Here is a 22,603-nt window from a genome sequence, read left to right as displayed (position 1 = left end):
AACACAACACAGAACAGCCACTAGATATGCTAAATTCCAAGGCCGTATAAGAGAGGTAGAATCATCCCGCAATTTCCAATGGACCGGTCGCTAAGCATTAGCGTGACGTCACTGGTGGAGACCGCGCGGCGCCCGGCTCCAAGCCGTATATCGGGTACATTTGGCACTTTATCGTTGTTATTACTGAACGTAACGACAACTAATGACTCTTAATAACTTTTTTACCCACCTAAAGCTGATTTCCTTCACTTGCCGATACATTGCCGACCCGAGCCCCAGGGTTGACAATCTTGGGATATGGGTCGGATGGGCGACCTCGCGACGGGAGAAGGAACGATTGCAATTGTTGTGTCCCGCACCGCCGATTGCATTCTCTATCTGCACCCGGAGGGGGGCAGGGGGCACGTGCCCCCATCGGATCAGGGGGCCTCTCGGGCCCGAGGGCCCTGCGACGCCAATTGGCGGCTGAGGGTCCACGCTGGCATTTTCGACTCAGAAGGGCCCCACAGGGCTCGAAAGAACACCTTATGTGCTCCGAATGGCCACACTTCTCTCCATAAGAACCACACACCGGCTTTTTATTGTCCCTTGTCGGCATTTGAGGGCCCCTCGCCGGCCTCTCAGGGCCCATTGGCGACCTCTGAGGGCCCTTATGCCTATCAGGGACCAGCAGCTCTAAGGGTTCCACACACACCTGTGATGACCCCCTAAACCAATGGTTGATGGCCCCCACAACGGCGCCTGCGAGGGCCCTCACCGGCGGCTGTGAAAGCCCCAAACCGGTGCCCAGCTGAGGGCCCCACACTGCCACCTCTGAGTTCAACCGGCACCCCTGAATGAAGTCCCAAAGGCCCAAACCAGTGCTTCTTGGCCATGTATTTATCGGCGGCTCTGAGGGCTGAACGCCGGAGCCTCTGACGGCCCCAGACGGGACCTTCGCATTGGACGGCCAGTGGCCACTCACCGGTGACTTTTGAGGGCCTCACACCGACGACTCTGAGGGCCCCCACCGGCGTCTGAGAGTACCTTGCTGGTCTCTGAGGACTCCACAGGGCTCCTGAAGACACCGCAGACCTCTTGAGGGCCCCTTGTCGGTCTCTGAGAGCCCCTGTCGGCTTATTAAGGGTTCGAGCCAGCAGCTCTAAGAGTCCCAACTCCCACACCCGACTGTGATGATGACCCCACACTGCAGTGTCTCTGAGGGCCCACAATGGCAACTGTGAGGACCCTCACCGGCGCCTCTGAGGGCCACACACTAGCACCTCAGAGGGCCTACAGCGGCACCTCGGGGGCCCCGCACCAATGCCTCTGAGGGCCTCACACCGGTACCTACCTGTGAGTGCCCACACCAGTGCCTCCAAAGGCTTCATAACCGGCGGCCCTGAGGGCACTACACCGGTAATTTTGGGGGCCTACCGAAGGCACAACACAATCCCTTAGTCTCGTTGAGTTGCTATCCCAATCCCATACCGGCTTCTATCCCAATTCCGGCTCAAATAATTAGCAGCCCCCCTCCCATGGGTCAGGGGCGCCGCGCCGGTGCCGGTGCCGGGGGCCAGCGCCATCGGGGCGGCAGTCGGCACGCGCACTCAATGGTTAACGCTTAGCACCGGCGGCTAGCGCACGCCTGGCGTGTTATCGGCCGTGAGCCGCTCCAAAACGGCTGCAGTATCTGGTCGATATAGGCAGTAAGCAGATGAGGAGAATGAGATGCAGGTGGATTGATGACCGGCAAGCGCTTTTGTGCTTTACGAGGGCGAAGGGTCGAAGTCGGCTGCTAAGCCGTGAGCGGGGTTTATCAGATGCCGGTTCACTATGACCTTTATCCGGGTACCCTGATGCACTCTTGGAGAGCCGAATTACAGCAAAACTCCATCCACGACTGTATCTATACGGCTTACGCTTTTCTGAAAACGTCTGCGTTTGGTCTTCTACGGGCCCGGCCCGGCCGGCCGGCCAAACGGCCCCGATTGGCGATCCACCAGTGACGTCACTGGTAGTGTTAAGCTGATTGGCGAATAATACATGGGGAGAACCGGGACGACATCCCCCTGCTAAATTCATTCATAGATATATCTAACTATTAGGTAATTTATTTAGTACGATGTAGGACATACGACCGTCTTTAACGATGAGACTTTGAAGCATTTCCTTATCTATCCAGTCAATAGGTATTCTCGATTAGCATTGAGGATTTTGTTTGTATGACGCCTATTTTTTGGCGCACATATTTTCAAAGCAATCTGTTGTACAATTATTTTGCAATCTATGTCGCGGGGTATTTTCCTATGTTCGCTCACGTCTCAGTTTTGACTGCATCGTGCTTTTATTTCACGTGCTGTAAAAAGTTACAAAAGGCATCAGATAACATAAGCATGATGCTCGTTCTAATATTCCTTTTCATGGTCTTTACTCTTTGGTAAACGTTTTTCTGCCAAGTAGTGTTGGTGGCCGGGAGGCCCACCGCCTGCCGGGTTATCGGTTGCCTGCTTACGAGTTACGACCATTCTTTAACTTTGACATTATTCCATCGTGTTTTGCACCGTTATTTGTTAATGACAATTGAACGGAGTTGCCTCCTACCTTGGAAATAAATACAGGATTGCGGCTCTCATTTTCATTATGGAACATTTAGCGATAGTTATCTATTATTTATTACCCGAAGCTTATCATGGGTTTGTAAACAAACGTGAAATAGAGGCATGACTGTTTGCGTAGGTAAGATTCGGTATTGGATAGAATGTGACCCAGCTATGCGTCACGCTCACGTGCCCGCCATTATCACAGGTCACACCCGTGTCCCTGCCCCAGGCGCGGACTGACAGTCACAAGGTCCACGGACTGCTTCAGTCTGACACGCACCTCACCGGGACAGCTACCCTGGCGATGCTATACGGGAGGGGCTCGGGAGGGTATTCAATGCAGTACTAGAGCCACACGCGAATCAAGCTTAATTTGGAAGCAATAGTACCTCCCATCGTGTAATGCTTCTAGCTTCATTCCAATGCAATGTCCCTGTTTTAAAAGTTGTTAAAGGTAGTGTGCCACCTTCGAATGATTTCCCATTTTATTTTTCCTAGGATAAGAAGCTTCTGTTTTTACTTAATATCGCAAAAAAAATCAAAAATGGGCCTAAAATAGTGCTTTTTTCGCCTAAAAGTTTATCGGTTTTTCGATATGCATAATAACTGTAGTGGGCTGACCTGCAAACAGGCGTCGGCAACAATCACGAATGCGGCGCACATGTGACAATAAGCAAAGGTCATTATAGAGTTACGACGTACGGGAATGAGTTATCAGCTGTCTAATCGTAGACAACACAATGTCGAATTTAAACTGTAAGCCTGTATTGGTATTGTTTCTTTAATTTGGCTGTCGAACATTAATTTATGGTTTGAAATATTATTTCATGTAAAATAATTGATATGAAACAGCCGTCTCTAAAGTCATGACCCCATCTCACCACATGAAAGTGGCAGAAATGACAATGATCAGCTGACGCATTTTTCTTGGCCGAAGTCAGAGCGCGCGGCCCGACGCACCGCCACCACCACCGCACCACACAAAGTATAAGCAGAAGCCGCGCCCAAAGCCAGGGCCCCGGTAACGTGAGGTAGCCGAGTCGGGGCAGCGTGCGCTGACCCAAGCCGGGGCCGCGGCTTTGGGCGCGGTCTACCGCATCCCCGCGGGCAGCCCCGGGCTATCACATGACACCGGGAGGACGTGCGGCCCCGGCTAGGGTCAGCGCACGCTGCCCCGACTCGGCTACCTCACGTTACCGGGGCCCTGGCTTTGGGCGCGGTCTACCGCACCACCTAACAGGCGTGTTCGAAACCGCAGGAGATGATGATGAACGGGTTTATCGAAACTTGATTGGATGAGCCTATCGGTAATAGCGATTTCAGTGTGTGCATTTATTGTTCATAGTGGTGTGAAATGTGGTTGGGGTACGACCGACAACCCGTCGGGGCGAATTTCGCACTGGGGTACTCAAAATTTGAAGAATTTAAGACGTTTCCATGAGTTTTGAAGGTATGGATAAGTTCTAAAATTCCGGTTCTCCTTATCTGGGCCATTAACTCCATACTGTCCAGGAAAGCTGGCACACTACCTTTAAACATCACGTTAAGCTGCATTTGCTATTTATCTACGTACAATCAGGGGCGTCGTTTTGTATAGGCCTGGTAGGGCCCGAGCCTTACCAATGTTTATTTGGGCCCTACCAATGTTCGCTGAGCCCTACCAATCTTTTGTCACTTATCAGTTGATAAAAAATCAAAATAAACAGATAAGCAAATATTAAATAAGCACATATGCAAGTAAATAAATAAGGTTCTAGCCACAGTAGGTGCATGTAGCTGACAATGAGGTTTCACGTGTCTAGGACTCCGGTCCTTAATGGATTTTAAGAGGCTCGAAAACGCAATTGGTTATAGAGGTCCATAACTGCCTCTGAGTCCCGCATACCACGCGACCGCCCCTAATAGACCCCGATCCGTCTCCACACCAGCCGCTGGAGGCCCTACACCGACTTCGGAAGGTGCCGCGGTGCTCCAGAATAGGCCATAGGTATATTGATTTGAGTGGGTGATGCAGCCTGATTCCCCAGGATTCAACGCCAGGTCATTACCGCATCAGACCCCGAAAACTGAAGCTCGTAACTACGAGGGGCGTTCAAAAAGTTTCGGGCCGAACAATGAAGGAGTTGGAATTTTGGCCTGCAAGGCGGTGTGTTAAATGATGTGTTATTGGGATGTCCACTTACGCAAATTAAGTAAGTGGCCATTAATTCTCTTCTGTGATTGATTCGGGCTTCTATTCGTAGCATAGTTCGCCATTTCGGATAGGATGGGCGACGCCCAGAAGAGAGCAGTGATTCGTTTCATAGTAGTTAGTGCAGAAAAGGCACCAAGCGTTAACCCTCGCCCTGGGCATTTTTCATAACACGGCCTGGCAGGGGGAGGGGTCGATGCGACCCCCCTCCGCTCGTCAACTTTCCAAAACAGGGGCACACAATTGATGATGTGCGTCCATTCGATAAACATCGAGGAGAGGCTATAGGGAAGCTGACGTAAAGTGTGCACCTGATCCGCGACCACGCACCTGCGTACATGGGCGGGATGACGAACAGTGAAGCGATGAGCTTCGAGTTGTTGTCGCATCCACTTTTTTCTCTCCGAACCTTGCACACTCCGGTTAGTGGTTGCCACCTCTTCCCCAACATAAGAAAATTAGCAGCGGCAACCTCGCTAACAGCAGGGAGACGAAATCAGCCGTCTTGGACGTGCAGGATGGGTCCAAAACCCACTTGGTTATGGAGGCCTTGAGGGCTCTCGCGAAGCGCTGCGCGAAATGTGTTTGTCTTAACGGTGTTTATTTGAATAAATGAACTTATGAGTCGATGCTGTATCTCTCTGCTCCTTCATGGTCGGGCCCGTAGCTTTCTGAACGCCCCTCGTACTGTCATCCTTTTATTTTGGCAAGCAGGTCTTTCTAACTATCGTTGTGTTTCCAGTCCTCGTTAGTTGTCGAACCCTTCAATTGGCGTGGGTCTTCAAAACCGTTCCTGGCCCCGCAGCCGTCTTTTTTAGTCGGCTTGGGCCCTCAAAGCTGTTCCTGTCCCCTTTCAGCACAGCCGTCCTTTTAAGTCTATGTGGGCCTCTTTCAGAATGGCGTGCATTCCTCCGACACTATTGCCTATATAACTGCACGTTTTGTGCATGGCGTCCGGTGTGGACCCAGATTTCCAAAGTTTTTTTTTTGTGTTTTTTTAGATTTCGGTTAGTCTTGTCAATGACCAGGGCGAAAAATAAGTGGCCGAAATCCGATGAGAAAGGCAGATTTGGGGGTACCCTACCTTGTAAGCCCCCTCATATATGGCCAGCCGCCGCCTTTGGGCACTACCAATCATTTTCGGAAAACGACACCCCTGCGTACAATCTACTCAGATCCACAAAAAAATCATAACATCTCAATAAAGCTGAATACAATACAGCTCATAAAACTTACTACTGATTGCTACACGAAAAATGACACAAATATCGAGGAACACGAAAGCAGTGTTTATTAAAAAAGTTGACGTTGCATCCAGCTTTCTTCTAACGCATTAATTGAACACAGGTGGATTCTTCGAGCAACCCTATTTACAACACACATCTCTCATCCACCGGTATTGACCGCCAGCGGGCATGCAGGCACCATTATCAAAGGTCTCTCACATCGCACATGAGATGAGTATCTAAGCTAGCAGACCATCCGAGCCGAGGCTGATCTGCTTGAAGACGACTCGGTTGGACCTCTGCTGCAGCGGACGTCGGTTGTTGACGAGGCGCTGCAGCCTGAAGCGGTCCTGGTACACCTGAGTGGTCAGACAGTCTAGGAAGTTCCCGCTGATGTCGGTCTCCACGCTGGAGACCATCCACACCACGCCCGGAGTGCACGGGGGCGTCGTCAGGCTGCCGAAGTAGGTGAACATGCGGGAGAGCACGACGCGCAGCAGCGCCTGCAGCTGTCGCAGGTCGGCGCGGAACGAGAAGTGACTGTCACGGGTCGCCAGCTGATCCATGTTGTTCTGCAAGCCGAACGTCGGGAACGTCGGCCCGCTGAAGTTGCCCTCGCGATTCAGGAGGACAGCAACGACTGCCACCTTGCCGGGCACCTCTTGCGCCGCCTCCAGGTTCGGGAACGACGCGTCGAAGAAGACGAAGTGCGCCTCAGCGTCGAAGAACTTGTCGCCGGCCGCGTGTTCGGAGCCGGGCGACCCGAACTGATCACCCCAGTGGAAGTGCAGCATCGTGAGGTTGTAGGTCCCCCGGAGCGGCGCGTTATCGATCACCAGTTGAATGGGGTAAGTAGGTGAAGCCCCACGCGCGCGTGGGTCCATGGTAACGTTCAGCTCGAGCCGGCGACCATCGTTACCGACCTCGACCACCCAGTCGTGCGCGCCGGGGTCGGCAATCACCTTCAGCGGTGGCGTCAGCACCACGCGGTCCACGGTGAGCGCGATCGGCGACTGCAGGTGCAGCGGGGCAGAGCAGAACGGGAACGTGCGCCCCCAGCTGGCCGGGCTGCTGTAGCTCCACAGGTCCACCGGCGCCTCCTGGCCGACCACGGAGGCCGCCAGCAGCAGGGACAGCACCAGCTGCCGCGCGGGCAGCGGCTGAGACATCACGGACGGCGGTGACTATCAGGGGCTGGAGTGTTGCAGACGGGCTCCGCTAATGTAAAACTGCTGCTTTCTTTTTCTTCGCTTCTTTTTTGTTCAATTTGTATTTTTTGCGTTTTCTTTCTCTTGCTTCCTCGTTGATTACTTCTTTGTGTTTTTTTTCTGTGTCTTCGTTTGAAGCTACGCCTTCTTCCTTTTAATTCTCCTCTTCTGCAGGTATATCCTGTTCACTGTTCAGTGCACAACACAGCGGACAAACAGCCTCTCTGACGGTCACAGGACAATCTGACTCATCGGAGCCCTGTGTCTCGCTTATGTACGGTCCAGCCAGTGTCGCTACTGTGTTTGTTTGACCTAAAACCGGCCTGGTTCGCGCGCCGCTCGCTGTGAGAACTGATCAGGAAAGGCACCTCATGCGAACGCGCTCGCCTAAAAATGGCAACGATAGCGCCATGGCGTTGTTTTCCGCAGTTGCAAACAGGAAGGGAATCATCCAGAGTCCTCAATTAACGACGTGTATTTGCGTGTTGCCTTAACGGGTCATGACGCTAACTGCGCAAGGAAAATGAACAATTAGATACAAGGTCGGAATGGCTGAAAAGCAGCCTATTTTCATTTGACCATCTCAATACAAAGAGGAGCCGATGTTGGCACTTGGCAGGATCATGTCCCCACCAAGATTCTTCGGTCCCCACAACATGACATCGTGTTTACTGTTCATGGCTTCTGCTTTAGTGAACACTATTTGCGAGACAACACGGCATAACCGTGGTCGGCCGGACACAATGCTATCGTTTTACAAGAACGGTCTGTCAGGAAGTTGTATCAGTAATTGGGAAACATTGTGAACTAGAACAATGCCCACAAACTGTTTTTCAGCTACGGAAGACGCTCTTATGAGTGTGCAGTATTTACGTGATTATTCCACCATAAGATATCAGCTAACATTAACCTCTTAAAGCCTTTGGTGTTCAGAGGTTAATGCATCTAAACATGTAGATACGTGGAAAATAAAAATACAGGGTTCTACATAGAGAGTGTATGTTTGCAAATAAATGGAACATTTTAACCCGCGCGCACCGACGGGGGTCTGCGCCAACTTCGCACCGACGGGGGGGGGGCGGATGACCGCCCCCCCCCTGAGATCTCGAGAACGAAGCAAGATAGCGACAAGCGGTAAACGGCATCGGATACGCACGGTCAAGATCTACAATTTTTACTAAGGTCATTTTCAGGTCAGGTCAAAGATGACGTCACAGGGGTCGAAAAAGTCAAAATGGCGGCGGGCCCGGCGCTAGATATGGAGAGAGTTGTTCTCGAATAACTTTGGAATCAGTCAAGATAGGAACAAACTAAGGGCATCATCGTAATCCTCTCGTCAATCCGCATCGAATGATATATATGTTGACCTCGAAAGGTCAAGGTCAAAGGTTGACCTCAGGTCACGTGACCTCGAGGTCATCATGTATATCATTCGATGCGTCTTGACGAGCTGAACACAATGAGACCATCCACGCGTCTGTACCTTGTTCCTGTACGGAGTTATTGGCCAAAAACCTTTGGTGACCTTTGATGACGTCACATGACCTCACAGCTGCCCAACAGCAAAACAGACCTCAAGGTAGTGAAGGTTGATCGTATATGAAGTCATATATGGTATATGGGGCCATTCCGACCCGTTTTAGTGGTAAAAACAGAGAGTTGAGTTTTCCCCCATTGACTTATAATGGGGAGGTCGCGAAATTGACCTGACCTTAGGTCACCGATATCAAAATTCCGAGATATACAAATTGTAGCTACTAATGACCTAATAACATCCTGCGACTTTCAAAGGCCTCCGACATCTACTGTAGCTCTGGCACGGTGACAAAGTTGCAAAAAAGTGACTTGAGGTTGGGTCATTCAAAGTGACCTGATGACCTGACCTTGAAAGGTAGGAGGTTCAACCTTGCACACCATGTGTAAAATTGATGAGGGAATAGTCATACCAAATTTCGCGGCGCTACGCGCCGCGGTTTTCCCGCTATTCGCGAAAAACCTCAGGGGGGGGCGGATATCCGCCCCCCCGTCGGTGCGCGGGTTAAGTTCTCTTCAACTTTATGAGACACTAAAATGCGAAATCAAACAGCCATGGGATAACTTCCGAATGAGACTCTGTTTGATAATTTGAATAATTGTTATAGGCACCTGTCACAGCTGCTCGCTGCACGGAATCGTCCAGTGATGATTGGTGATTAATGATTTGGTGAGACAAGGCCAACCATGGCCTTCGAAGCGCTTTCGCATGAGTGTCCAGCATGATAATCGTCCTCAACAACTTAATAAATATCTCATCAGAATGACTACATTTAACAAATGCTGGCTGTCATTAGGCGGAAATAACGTTACTTCCTTGATAATTGGTAATACGAGTAGGTAGGCACTCATTTTTCATATAAGCTTAGTTGACCGGAGTCTGTTGTGGTTTCGCGTCTTCATCGCACTTGTAACTAAGAATCTCAGAAGTAAAAGCAAGAAAAACCAAGAGATTGTTGGGGTTCCGCGTCTTCATTGCACTTGTAATAAGGAATTTCTGAAGTAAGCGTACCACTATAAAACGCTACCACAGAAAACTGATATGAGTCGGAATTCCTAGAAGTGCATCGAATTTCGGTTATGAATATTTACTGAGAGCGCTATAATCTCAAGAGGGTGAGGTGCTCATACCAACATGCTAACATTTAGCTTGGTGGCTTTGCATGGCTCTGTAGGCGAACACTGCACTAACACACACCAATAGACCACTACATACCGATATATAGTGGTCTATGCTCCACTGTATAGTGTATAGTGAAGAGGAACTACGAACTTCTAGATGCTCATTAGTAATTACTCAACCTAAGTTTGCCCTGCAGCCTGCAGGATGTGCAATATGTAAAGGAAGAAAACAAAACTACGCAGATAACATGGTTTTACCCTTAAAGCTTTAGCGCAAAGCTGTTTTTCAGCAATTTGTAGAACTGTTCGCTCAATGTTTGGAAAGAAAGTTATTGCAGTAGCTGTCTGATAAAATCTTGGGCTGATACGGTAAACGTGTGTAGAGTTTGTCAAAGAAGTAGTTTAATTCACAGTAAGTTAAACTAATGAATATAAAACAGCATAATGAAACATCTAATGTTTAAACTTGAAAATGTTCTTCGTATCCTTTTCTATCAAATGATAATCAACTGCTGCAGCCCAATAAGTTGCCTATATTTTGTAAAAACACGACTGCGTAAAGCATTACAACTAACCAATGCCCGTTTGTTCTCTTTCCGTCACAGATCTGCAGCTGTCATGTCCGTTCGCCGGCTGCTGATGGTGCTGCTGCTCTCCTTCCAACTACACGGCTCCACCGGCTCCCCGCCTGCCGCCGAGGGCGCCTCCTGGCCGTGTCGGTCCCGACAGGTCACCGACGACTTCGGCCGGCCGCTGGTCACCATCCAGTGTCACACACTTGCCGATGAGGAGGCGCGTCAGGACGTCTGCTCGACAGCCAGAGGCGGCGGCGGCTCCCTGGAGCTGGCTGTCCTCCTGCCGGCCAGTGACGCCTACGAGGGCAGCCTGCAGCGCGTGCTGCCGGCAGTGGTGATGGCGCTCCGTCAGCTGCGGCAGCGACGACTGCTGCTCGACAGGACGTTCACGCTGCACGTGCGTGACACCCGCTGCTCGAGCATCTACGCACCGGCGCACGCGGTGCAGTCCTACTTCACCGACCGGGTCGAGCTACTGCTCGGCCCCTACTGCGACTTCGGATTAGGTGAGATGATCAATGAGATGCAGGCCCCATGGAAGGCGGGTCTGAGTGCGGAATATGGATGCCGAACGCTGGTGTCGGGTACGGGCAGCGGAAGGGTATGGGGTAGCAGCGATTGGGACTCTTTGTAATGCCAAAGCGCATAAGCTCTGCAGCGTATTGATTTTGGCCGTCCGGTTCATGGGACTCACCTGAACTTTACACCGGCTCAGTGGAGTTTATTGCCGTCAGCGTCGTGGAAACGCTCGTATCTGTTACACTAACCCAAAGATCCACAGAGCAATCTTCTGTGTCGAACGACCCAATGCGAACTAATCGAGCGTCTGCGTCTTTCGTAGAACGGTCTTAGCATACTGGAATAGGCCCGCGCTGAATGTCGTCTTTATCTATCGCTTTAAATATGGGGCCACCCATGCATTGTGAAGTATCTAAATGAAACGGGTCGGACTAAAGCAGAACGTCTATTGTTTTTCAGCGCCCGTCGCTCGCTTGGTGAAATTCTGGAACGTGCCTCTCATAACGGCCGGAGGATTCTCATACGACTTCACAAAGCCCAAGACGAATCCAGAAAATGAGTTCTATATGACGACGAGGACTGGCTTCAGCTTCGCTGGCATTGCGACAACCATCTCCGAAGTTCTCAACAAGTGAGTACTTCGATAACATTTATAGGTTGGACTGCGTTTAGATTAAGGTCGCTTTCAACCTTTTCCTCGGTCTTTCTGCACTTACATAATCAATACCTATAACACCTTTCCTGTCGCATACCAATGTTCTGAAAAGTACATTGATTTTTTACATTAATGCTTCGATATATTTTCTCTTAGGTCAAACATAAACGTACGCTGATAGAACGGAATATTCCGCCGAAAGCTGCGTCTCCATTTGACGATTTTATTGACGGGCTTGTCCCCTGATGCGCTTGTCAATGACCCTGTTTTCTGTCTGCTTCAGCATTATTTTACCTCTGGCGATTCACAAAAGTTTGATTCATTTCCATTGTCACGCGTGAGTACAGCAAAGTAATGGTATTTCTTTATAGGTGAGCTGATTATATAACGAGTTGTGAACGCGTTGACCTCACAATAATTGAGCTTTGTTGGCCGGTGCACTTATGCAGTATCAAAGTGATTAACCCGGTAGGCGGTGGGCCTACCAGCCACCTTCCGCGCGGTGGGGGGGGGGGGCATTTTTTGCCCCCCCCCCGTATCTCCGAAACTACTGGACGGATCCGGAAAATTCAAACGGCGTTCGATGGCCCTGCCAAATTTGTCGAAGGAAACCAAATTTTATTGACCTCGGGGTCACCGATGACGTCACAGGTCAGGTCAAAGATAAAATGTTTCACCGTTCACGGGGCTTCTAGGGAAAGCGCTATAACACCGAGTAAAACGCATTTTGTCGAAAATCAGCGATAAGGCGTCAGTTGTCTAGTACATATGTTGCTATTAGAGGTCACTGGTCATACCAGGTCAGGTCACAGGTCAGGTCACCAAAGGTCACCAAGGGTCACCACATGAGCCCAACTTTACTAAGGTTATGCGATGCATGTTTTATGGCCAGTTTTTCATTTCCAACTCAATGGTGTTGTTTATACGACCATCAGGTACGGTTTAGGTCACTTTCTGGTGGAGGTCAGGTCAAGGTCAGGCCAAAAAAGGTCAAATTTTAAAGTTGATAGTTTTGCATAAAATGGGTATTGATTCGATGCAGCTCGTCACGGGGAGTCTAATGGTGGTCTTTGTTTTGCGCTACGAGGTCTAGAATTGCTAAAAATTGAGTTTGAAAATTTGAAGTCATCAATTTTGAACAGTTTTTTCGCTATAACTTGGCCAAAAAAAAGAGGTATCGATCTCAAATTTGGTATGTAGATAGAAGGCGGTAGGGACTATCACATATATTCCGGTTTTTTCGAAATTCAAAAAACTGTTTGGATTTTTTGGCTATTATATTCAAAAAATCTATTTTTTGATTTTTGGGGTCAAAACCCAAAAAAATTGAAAAACCGAAATAGCAGTTTTGTAGCTCTTTTGATTCCACACCTTTTATGTCTGAAACATTTTTCTGTATCTCTAAAGCTGTAGGCCTGACAGCTCTTCCCGCGAAACCTTTTTTTTGGTCGAAAATGGCAAAAATGACGTCACTCTGACGTCATTAGCGGCCAACCTATCATAGCCTTTGGAAAAATTTTTGGTCACCATGTGCGCTAGCTGCTCTCGGGAGGGTACCGAAAGTTTGGTGACGATCGGCGCAGCGGTTCTCGAGATATATTGAAAAAACTAAAGGGGGGCAAAAAAATGCCCCCCCACCGCCTGGAAGGTTAACTCATTAACGACGATAATTCCGTGGGCAAATTTCGGCAGTTTTTCTTGATGCCCTGTGCTTCTACATGCACTAGAAATGCACATACGGTGTATTGAAAAATAAAAATATTTTTAACATATATTTCTGGACTGGCAACTATAGTTGCCACTCGGCGTTGGCGTAGTCAAAAATTGCCGCTATCGTAACTTTTCATTAAACAAATACTAATCGCCGGGATGCATTGAATCTATTTATGTCCCAACTTATCCCCCACGAGCCTTAATCCAATTTCCAAACAGAAAAAAGTGGTTACGCCACTTCAATATAAATTTTTTAATTTATATTGATTACGTCTAAGTAGTGGAATCTACACTATGCCCTATGGTATAAGCCTGTAGCCTGTGCCCAAAGCAGCTGCAGTCCTTGGTATCCAGGAAACACAGTTCATTTATCCATCAATAAGTGTTTTTCTGTACCAAAGCAGATGCTCTTTACCAGTCCTTTTTAACCATTTATCTTGACATGCATAAATAAAATCTGCTCGAAAACAATTCAACAAAGAATGCATACTATCTCATACGTAGTTCTCACCAGATCCCTATTTACTCGTACATGGTTGATGGCAGGTATACCGTCCTATCACAAAACTTTCTACCGGGTATGATACATTTGTAAAAACTCGGGGTACAAAGCAACTCGATTATTCATGCCTATTTGCGAGCACGCTGATTACAGGCCTACCGGAGCCATGGAATTGTATAGTATATTTCTGATTCCCGCATACGTACGTACTTCTGCTGTCCTTACCTAACCAGTAAATCCGTTCGCCTTCGAATGTTTTTTAGACTGTTCGGACGAGAGTCTGGACAAATTGGATCCCTTTCGTGATCACGACTCGAGCACACACTGGCGGTTGTACTTCAGAATAAGAAGGGGGATATGTTGATTGACGAGTAAAAGTGGTGTAAGTACAAGGCGACCACCACTACTTGCACTTGAACACATTCCACGTGTCATAAAAATATAGTTCAATTTCATCTAGTTTAGGACAACTGAACAGGCCCACATATTTTCTACCACCTGAATCCCCATTTCCTCGTTTCCAGCTGGCAGTGCCAGGAATCAGCACTGCCCCAAGTCAGGCGATGTCTCGCCTTTGGTTCACAATTTTCATTCAGTCCCATGAGACAACATCAGCTACGTGATCGTAACCTAAAGTTTCGTGTGCTGTTATCCTCGCACGAAACCCAAAGCACAAAGCCGCCTCCACCGTCTCATTCAGCTGAATCACCAGCATCTGCTGTGAAAGTTCAGATAGCAAGCAGCTTCATCGGAATCAATTCGGTACACTGAGAAAACAGTGTCCCGATTTTCGGGCTCAGAGAACAGTTTTCGGGCTAATGTACCATATTCAAAACAGACAGCACATTTCGAGAATACTTTCTGAGCTAGCGCCACATGGGCTCATACGATCCCTTAAATCGGTATCATTGATCGCAGAAACAGAGCTCAGTCAGTACCCATTATCGGTGTCAAGCTCTAAAACTAGTCTCACTATGATACCAGTTTTCAGCCTGATCCCCATTTTCGAGCTCACCTGATTCCAGTTTGAGGGCTCAAATTGTGTGGTGAAGCCAATATTAGGGCTCACGTCATCGCTTTTCGGGGCTTTGGTAAAAGCTGGATTGCGTCAGCTGGCTGGCCAGCTGGCGACGCACGAAAGGTATTTAATTTTAGATATACCTAAGCGCGGTAGTAGGATGGACATAAATATTTCAAATGGCTTTAAATGAAAAATTGATTGGTAAATATTCATTCTTTTATATCTAGCATTGATATGTAAGAAGCTCTGCTAGCGCCACCATACGGCGCCAGCTGGCAAAAAATCCAGTTAATACCAGAGCCCGCTTTTCGTCCGATGCAGCCCCTCCTCCCCCCTCCCCCGTGTCCAGCAGCTGCGAATAAGACGAAGCCGCGGACAAACTTTTTTTTTGCTCGGCCAGCCTAGCGCCAGTCTCGAGCGGTGGGACAGTTAACCGGCAATTTTGGCCGGGATGCAAAAGTTACGTTAAACCGGTTTATGTTAACCCGGGAGCAAATAACAACGTGGGAGCCTATCTTAGGTGTGGCAAAGCTAACGGATTACTTACTTGTTGCCGAGGTGCCCAAAGAAGGTACTGGAACCGAAAACACAACATTGGTTCATGTATTTATTAACATTCATACACACAGTCATACTTGTGCAAGGTGTCAGTGTTCGGTTGTGGGGTGTAATAGCCAGGGAAAAAGTTCTATGAACTGAAAAACCCGGCGCCTATTACTTCGCAACATGGTTGTGTATTCAACATGAACTGCAAGGAGTGCAGACGACATTGCCTGTGCTAACTTAACGTCTCACGGGCAGCGCCGCGCTCTGACACCTTGGTCCCAGAAGCGGCGGCGTTTCTGACCGCAAATCGCCGGAGAGCCGGTCGACGCCGTTGAGGGGACTGAGCAGGCCGCTGCCAGCTCCACCTTCACGTCCGTGCGGCGCAGCTCGGTGTGCGGCGGCGGCTCATCGCGCGGGCCGCACCCGTCCGTCCGCTGCACGAGCCGCTTTTCGATCCGACAGCGCAACACCGGCACGCCATTGTGCTGGCTGAGCGGCGGCAGCGGCACGTAGGCAACAAAACAGTAGAAATCGATGGGCCTGGATCGGCGTTGCCAGCAACGCCGGCAGCGGCGCGGCGGGAGGCGCCAGTGCCGCCGTCGGGGACGTGTGCCCTTCGCTGCGCTCATTCGAGTTGGCCGGCCGGCCGCGCGGCGTAGTCCTTTTGACACGGTGCGAGAAGAGCCGGATGAAGGTGGACTTTTTATTGGCGTTGCTGGTGCTCACGCCGCCGGCGTCCAGTTTGGGCGGCAAGTCCGAGTACCAGGAGTCGGACAAGTCCCGCGCGAACGCCGCCAGCCGGTCGTCGTCACTGCTGGCGGCGGCCCGCCGACGGCGCTGCCTCAGAATCGGACGAGTCGGTGGTACTGAGCACCTCGCGGGACGGGTAGCTGGGAGTGGGCCGGCCGCGGCCCCTGCCAGGCCGCGCCACCTTCACCGGCGCAGCCGCCTTCAAACTGCCCTTGCTGGGCGGCGGGTTGGTCGGCGGAGGCGGCAGCGGTGCCTCGACGTCAGTCCGAGTCGCTGTCACTGGGCGGCCGCCGCGGAGACGGCTTCTGTTTGACCCGCAGCCGGCCTGGGCCGGCTCGGCGCCCTCGGCCGGCGGCGCGCGCCGTTTCGAGCGTTTCACCTTTTCACTGTTACTCTCGCCTGGTCCTCAGCGTCGAGCGGCTCGGCGCTGTTCGGTTTCATGTGGCCCATGCTGCTGGGAAACTCGGGTGGGGACAGCTTTCTGACTGGAGTGCCGTCGAAGATGGAGGAGACGGGGGTGCTCGCAGAGTCCTTGCCCAATGCCCATGATAGAGCCGAGGCTCCACTGGACGCCCAGCTTAATCGGGCTATCGCCGCCCTCCTTCTATGGTGGATTCTTCGGCCCCCTACAGCCACTAGGGCCATCATATACTCCCAGATTGCGGCACCTAGGGGATGAGGGGGGGGGGGTGTGTCTGGGCCACTTGTCCACCTCGTGGCGTCGCCAGCGACGCCTGCGAGTCGGAGCAAATGATTATGGGGTCTTCCTCGAAGGACGGGTGCTTCAGGAGATGTTGCTTTGCCGTTTTGGGCGCCACCATCTCAGATCGGTAAATGGAGCAAATCCTCCCCGCCGCCTCCCGCAGTACCAATGTTGTACTGTCTGGGTGCTCGGTGAGGACCCCAGCGCCGCCTTCCTATTACTCCCCCGGTCGCAGACCCGTCGACCCAGGCCCACGTCGCACGCTGGGGGAGCGCTCCCAGTCACGCCTCCGCAGCACTCCTCCTCGCTGTCGCGGACGCCCCGATCGGCAGCAGGTCCAGGTGGACCGTGACGCCGTCTGTTGGCGTCTACGGGGGCAGTCTCGTGGATAAGCGCGCCTCGGCGGGCAGCGCCACTCCAGTGGTCCCACACCGCTCCCCCGCGCTCTCTCCAGCCGGTCACTGACTTCAGTCACGGTTGGGGGGGGGGGGGCTTCCGCCACGACGCGGCGGGTCCTCCGACGGGAGGGAGAGCGCCTTCGCCAGTAGGCGCGATGCCAGCGCATCCCTCCTCATCTCTCCATCGGCACGACGCCCGCCTCGGCCCTCACGGCGAGTCTTGGAGCATGGAAATCGGGCAGCCAGTGATGACTCATGCCACCATCAGCATCTCCGCCTCCAGGACGCCAAGATGTGTGGCCGCAGCCGCAGGCAGCCACGCCGACCCCGCTGCCCGCATGCCCAAGTAGTCTCGAATCGCTGACACCTCTCCTGAAACAAGAGTGGTGTCGTAAACTTAAACCCCTTGCTGGAGCCCGCCAGCCGCGACAACACCGCCACACCAATTTTTGTGACCCCGGAACTTCCGTCCCGAGCCTTATTTCACGGCACGATGCTACAGTGCGCTACACGTATTGTGGTATTCAGCTTCCATGGAAACATCAACTAATTTGGACGCTCAAACATGGGAGTCAGGAGTGGTTAAGGCCCAGAGCGTTCTGTCTGGTTTATAAAACCTTGGCCAGCAGATGTAAACGTGCTTTTTGTATAAGTGGCTTAATTTTGACGCAAAAGGGCACTAACCTTCGGCGCAAATAATGCAGAAAGTTCAGCGCAAATTGCAAAATAGCTTGCGCCGAACTTCGGCGCATGACGGCTTCACGGGCGTCCGGCGTACCATATGGATGTTTTCCAGTTTGGGCTGCAGGTTTTAGCTCTAGGTTTTAGACTGTAGGTTTTGGGTTGGGTTGGGCTGGGCTGGGCTGGGCTGGGCTGGGCTGGGCTGGGCTGGGCTGGGTTGGGCTGGGCTGGGCTGGTTGGGGTGGTTGGGTTGGGTTGGATTAGGTTAGGTAAGTTTAGGTTAGTTTAGTTTAGGATAGATATGAATACCTATTTTTTGTAAGTTGAATTATTTTTTTTTCATTTTGTAGCATCATATGCCTTCCATCTTTGAACTGCCATATTCAAGCACCAGAATAAGTATGGACTTGAACCTTTTCCAGTCTGGATGCCTGTATGGAAGTTGTGCAAAATCATGCAGTTGAAGGTATTGTAACCACAAATAAGAGCTCATGACTCAAGTCTCAACTTGTCCATAATTGGTTATCTTGATGTATACTTGTAGACCCTTCCTCTTACTTGGCACACAGGCATGGTGTCACAGTGTTCTAAAATTGGATTTCAATTGGGTGTCCCAATAAAAAAAAATCTGAAGACAAAATGAGATAGATTTAGTCTTTCCGCAAAACTGCATAATGCCATTTTTACCTCAGATTTTGTCAGAACCTTCACAGGATCTGAAATGAAATGATGTAGAGTAGATGCATCAACTGTCAAGTCATGCGTAACCTGGCAGCTGGCTGTTGAATCAAACTTTTGACATATTTTTTTTTTTTAGCAAAGATGAAATAAAGCCACTTGTCATATTTTTAGGATGAAAACATTTTCCCCATCATGTGTGGTTATTCACCTAAAATTCTGAAACATGGAACACTGTCATACCAGCATTCCATCATGTCAACCAGCATTCCGCAGCATGTTAGCAGAAGCAGCAGCATGTTATAAGTATATGAAAGATCCAAATAGGTTGTAGGTTGGTAGGTATTGGTACTAAGTTTAACTTAATAGGTTAGTAGGCAAGGTTAGGATTAATTTTAGTTGAGCATCAAGATAACCATTACGAACAAGTAACAAAATCCTTACCTACCCTTGAAAGCATTACTTCAATCACATCATCACGAAGAACCAGACAAAAATTTTGCACATTCTTACACTATTTGACATCCTGAATCCAGATATGATGCTTTCATGTGGCGCAAATACAAGAAAAACGAATAATCAAACCCGTGCGTATTCGTATCAACGGCGCCACAATTGTAGATCAGACCTTTTCTGAACAAATGCCACCACAATTTTAATTGATAAGGGATTAAAATGGCATGAGCATCAACATCTTGATTTTTTATAAAAGATAGCGATAACTGATAACTAATAACTTACCATTCATTTTGAAATCACGGCGGTAGGTACACCAACACATGGCACTGAAAACAGCAAAAGACGGAATGGCGGAATGTCGTATGGAGCCCTAAAACGCAGCTCGAATTGAGCCCGAAAAGGAAGACGAACTGATGCCGCTTTCGGGGCTAATGTACTTTGAGCCCGAAAAGGGCGCCTAACTGATCCCGATTTTAAAATCATACAGATTTGAGCCCTGTTTTGGCACTCATATGAGCCCTTATTCAAAAATGTTCTCAAAGTGTTTTCTGAGTGTATCACGACTGTGTCAAGGTCATAATCGGCGTCAATGGGAGCTCAGCGGAGGAGGTGGGGGAGCTTTCGTTTATGGGTCCCTGTTTGTAAACGTCATACAGCGTCTTTACGATGCTAAAAACTTAATTTGTTGTTGCAAATAGGCTTAATACCTACGTGCCCCTCCAAATTGAAACACGAGCTGGTCACACGATTTAGCATCATGGCACGGTGCCTGCAGATGAGCATGCCTGAGTTTGGTTATGCATACTGCAAGTGGCGCGACTAACGAACGCTAGGAAAAACCAGCAAAGCATAGTCTTCGACATAGAAAGCGAGAGCGACTCTGGTTTATCCAGAAAGGTGATAGGTGATATCACACGCAGCAGGGTTTGAAAATTCTCGTACCTAAACTTCTCGGATTTCGGTTTGTTATAAATGCATTACTGTGCAATCGTAGGCAATCTTTATCGTATAAATGCCGTTTTAGTTCTCTTTCTTTACAAAGAAAACGAAACAAAATCGGGCAAGTCGGACTCTGTGAGCTATGAATGTCCGTAATGTTTCCTGCATCCGCCAGTGGAGGAACAGGGAAAGAGAGCGAGAGAGAGAGAGAGAGAGAGAGAGAGAGAGAGAGAGAGAGAGAGAGAGAGAGAGAGAGAGAGAGAGAGAGAGAGAGAGAGAGAGGAAAGAGAAAGCGAGATTGCATCCCATTCCACAAAAATATCTTCAGTAGATGATAAACATAAACAGATTTAACAATGTCGAGAATAGACCAAGAAAACAATGGATGGGGGTAGGGTTCACTATGGTAATGTATAGACATGCATGTATTTTTTAATTAATTTCTGCCTTAATTGTTAATTTATTTGCAAAAGTCCATGTAACTATGTCCCAAGGTATACACGGGGACAGTCTGGTTGAATAACATATGTTTCGTTACAGTATATCCGTAAATACAACTATTTAACTATGAACCGCTCATATTTTTGACTACGCCAACGCCGAGTGGCAACTATAGTTGCCAAGTACAAATCTAGTACAAATAACTACAAATGAGTAGAGTGCTTTCAAGTTTTGAGACACTGGTAGCCTGCCTACATCCTTTCTGGATCAAAATAAGCCGAAAATGCTCGGAAATACCGGACACTCTGGAAAAACAGCGTCGTTTTCTTCGGGACCGTCAAGCCAATATGGCGGCCGTCTCTGCAACGTCTGACTATTTCTTGATTTGTGAAGCATGTTGCGCACAGGACGTGACTAAAACCGTCTGATCATGATGAGAAGGGACTATGCTGATTAGGCATCCCACAAATGCTGTTCTGACGTCATTAACTTGCCTTCAGCAGTAGGTTTTTGTAGATGGCAACTATAGTTGCCACTCGGCGTTAATGAGTTAAAATACAGCAAGATCCTCTTTGCATGGACAGCACAGGACCACAGGATAACACAGGACTAGCAGTTTTAATTGTAAACTGATAAAAGCGAATTTGATTGTCTGGGAAGAAACTGTCATCACGGATTTGTCATTCATGGCTGCTGCACTCCCTGGTGTGGACCGGAACTGGCATCAATTAAACGTCACTCAATCAGCACCCAACTGCCTGCACTGGGAACTGCCGTCGCTGACATTCATCCTCCTTGCTGAACTGTCTGATATGGGAGCTGCTGTCATTGCACTGCCACTCCGGTCACCACTCTGAACCTTCCCGCATTATGAACTGTCGCAACAACACTTCAGCTGTCAGGCAATCTCAACCAGTGGAAAACGACAGAGCGCTGTCGACCCAGTTAATGGTTTCCTCGTTGGAGATTCGCCCTTCACACCATGTCAAGTTGTCGGTCCGATCCAAATAGCCTTTCAGCGCCACGGCTCAGGAAGCAATTTCAGCAATTGGTGAAATGGGATCGCGTACGTGACGGTGGTTTTAGATTTCTGAAACCGCCGCCCCGGTCGGTAACAGCTAGGTTTTAACTGATTTATACGGTCATTGGGTCGGTGCATATTTAATATTCCTCACATTTAAATGACTTGCATTGGAAGTGAAATGTCTTGCAATTGGCCTGGTGGATAAGGCGTCCGTCTCCTAACAGTCGACGGCAGCGAGTTCGCGACCGGGGGCCGCACGTTGTTTGACCCGCGTTTCTCGCGTATGTATAATGTACACGAGATACCCGTCCACTTCTTTTGGGGTGGACGGGTACACTGCGTTGTTTATTTAGCACTCGACACCCGTCGCATTATAATGGCCACAATGGGAATGCCAAGTGAGGGTTACGTCAGTATGTAGCAATTATCTATATGCACGACGCCCCTTACATAACGCATTACCCAATGTTTGTTCTGTGTATGACGGAGATTCACTGGAACAGGTGTCAACAAATTTGAATAGTGTCGACGTTTACTCACGCGTTGTTTGTGCAAGCAATAAGTGGATATAAAAATGATCTATATTTTTATGGAATAAAGCAGCAGGTTTGATATCGTCTAGCACGCCGTTATCCCCTGCACCTGCCTATATGTTTCACGAAATTACCATATACATACATAAGCTTAACTTTTCTGAATGTTCATAATGGTGCATTGTCTGTAATGTTGATGTTTAACAACTAATTTAAGGCTGTTTTCTTTTCGATACACTCAGAAGATGAGCACTGTGACAAAGTTTTGGCAAGGATTTAAGTTTCTGATATCCTGGTCCGTCATTAGGTTCAAATGTAGATCTCAGGTGCAGCTGATGATGAAATGTGGCAGAAATCATGGACAGGGACTCATGCGTAATAACAGGACCGACATATGTAGGGCTCAGCTAGCCATGTGTCTCAGTGACATATGGGCAGATGTTGCGTTAGGAAGGGTGCGTTCGGAAGCTCAGCATTCTGCGATCAATTGGTCAAGCTTTGGTTTCGATGTGATTCGACATACGTTGATCATACTGCGTGCGAAAGCTTTTTCAAATTGCGCGTTTTGCTCGAAATCGGTCAATACCTATATCAGCTTGTTGTA

General features: G+C 49.3%; 2 protein-coding genes across 2 annotated transcripts in view; one reads left to right on the top strand and one right to left on the bottom strand.

Moving 5' to 3' along the window:
* Positions 1 to 6,238: 6,238 nt before the first annotated feature.
* Positions 6,239 to 7,168, bottom strand: LOC122371857 (carbonic anhydrase 12-like). The gene has a single exon (XM_043348603.1). It carries the CDS (start codon positions 7,166 to 7,168, stop codon positions 6,239 to 6,241), a length of 930 nt encoding a protein of 309 aa, XP_043204538.1.
* A 3,303-nt stretch (positions 7,169 to 10,471) lies between these two features.
* The window catches only part of LOC122371852 (atrial natriuretic peptide receptor 3-like), a gene marked incomplete at its 3' end in the record, with an annotated part of 94,914 nt that continues 82,782 nt past the window's right edge, over positions 10,472 to 22,603 (top strand). The window contains exons 1-2 of the mRNA XM_043348590.1: positions 10,472 to 10,943; positions 11,416 to 11,587. Coding sequence (XP_043204525.1) covers positions 10,481 to 10,943; positions 11,416 to 11,587 — 635 coding nt within the window. The remainder of the gene's footprint in view (positions 10,944 to 11,415; positions 11,588 to 22,603) is intronic.

The sequence above is a fragment of the Amphibalanus amphitrite genome, unplaced genomic scaffold (genome assembly GCF_019059575.1).
Source record: "Amphibalanus amphitrite isolate SeventyFive unplaced genomic scaffold, NRLGWU_Aamphi_draft 001285F_arrow, whole genome shotgun sequence".
NCBI lineage: Eukaryota > Metazoa > Arthropoda > Thecostraca > Balanomorpha > Balanidae > Amphibalanus > Amphibalanus amphitrite.
Note: the sequence above shows the minus strand (reverse complement) of the source record. Positions and strands in the feature narration are given on the sequence as shown.

Bases quoted from the DNA above. Each gene is read 5' to 3' on its own strand.
- LOC122371857 (XM_043348603.1), bottom strand. From the start codon at position 7,168: ATGTCTCAGCCGCTGCCCGCGCGGCAGCTGGTGCTGTCCCTGCTGCTG.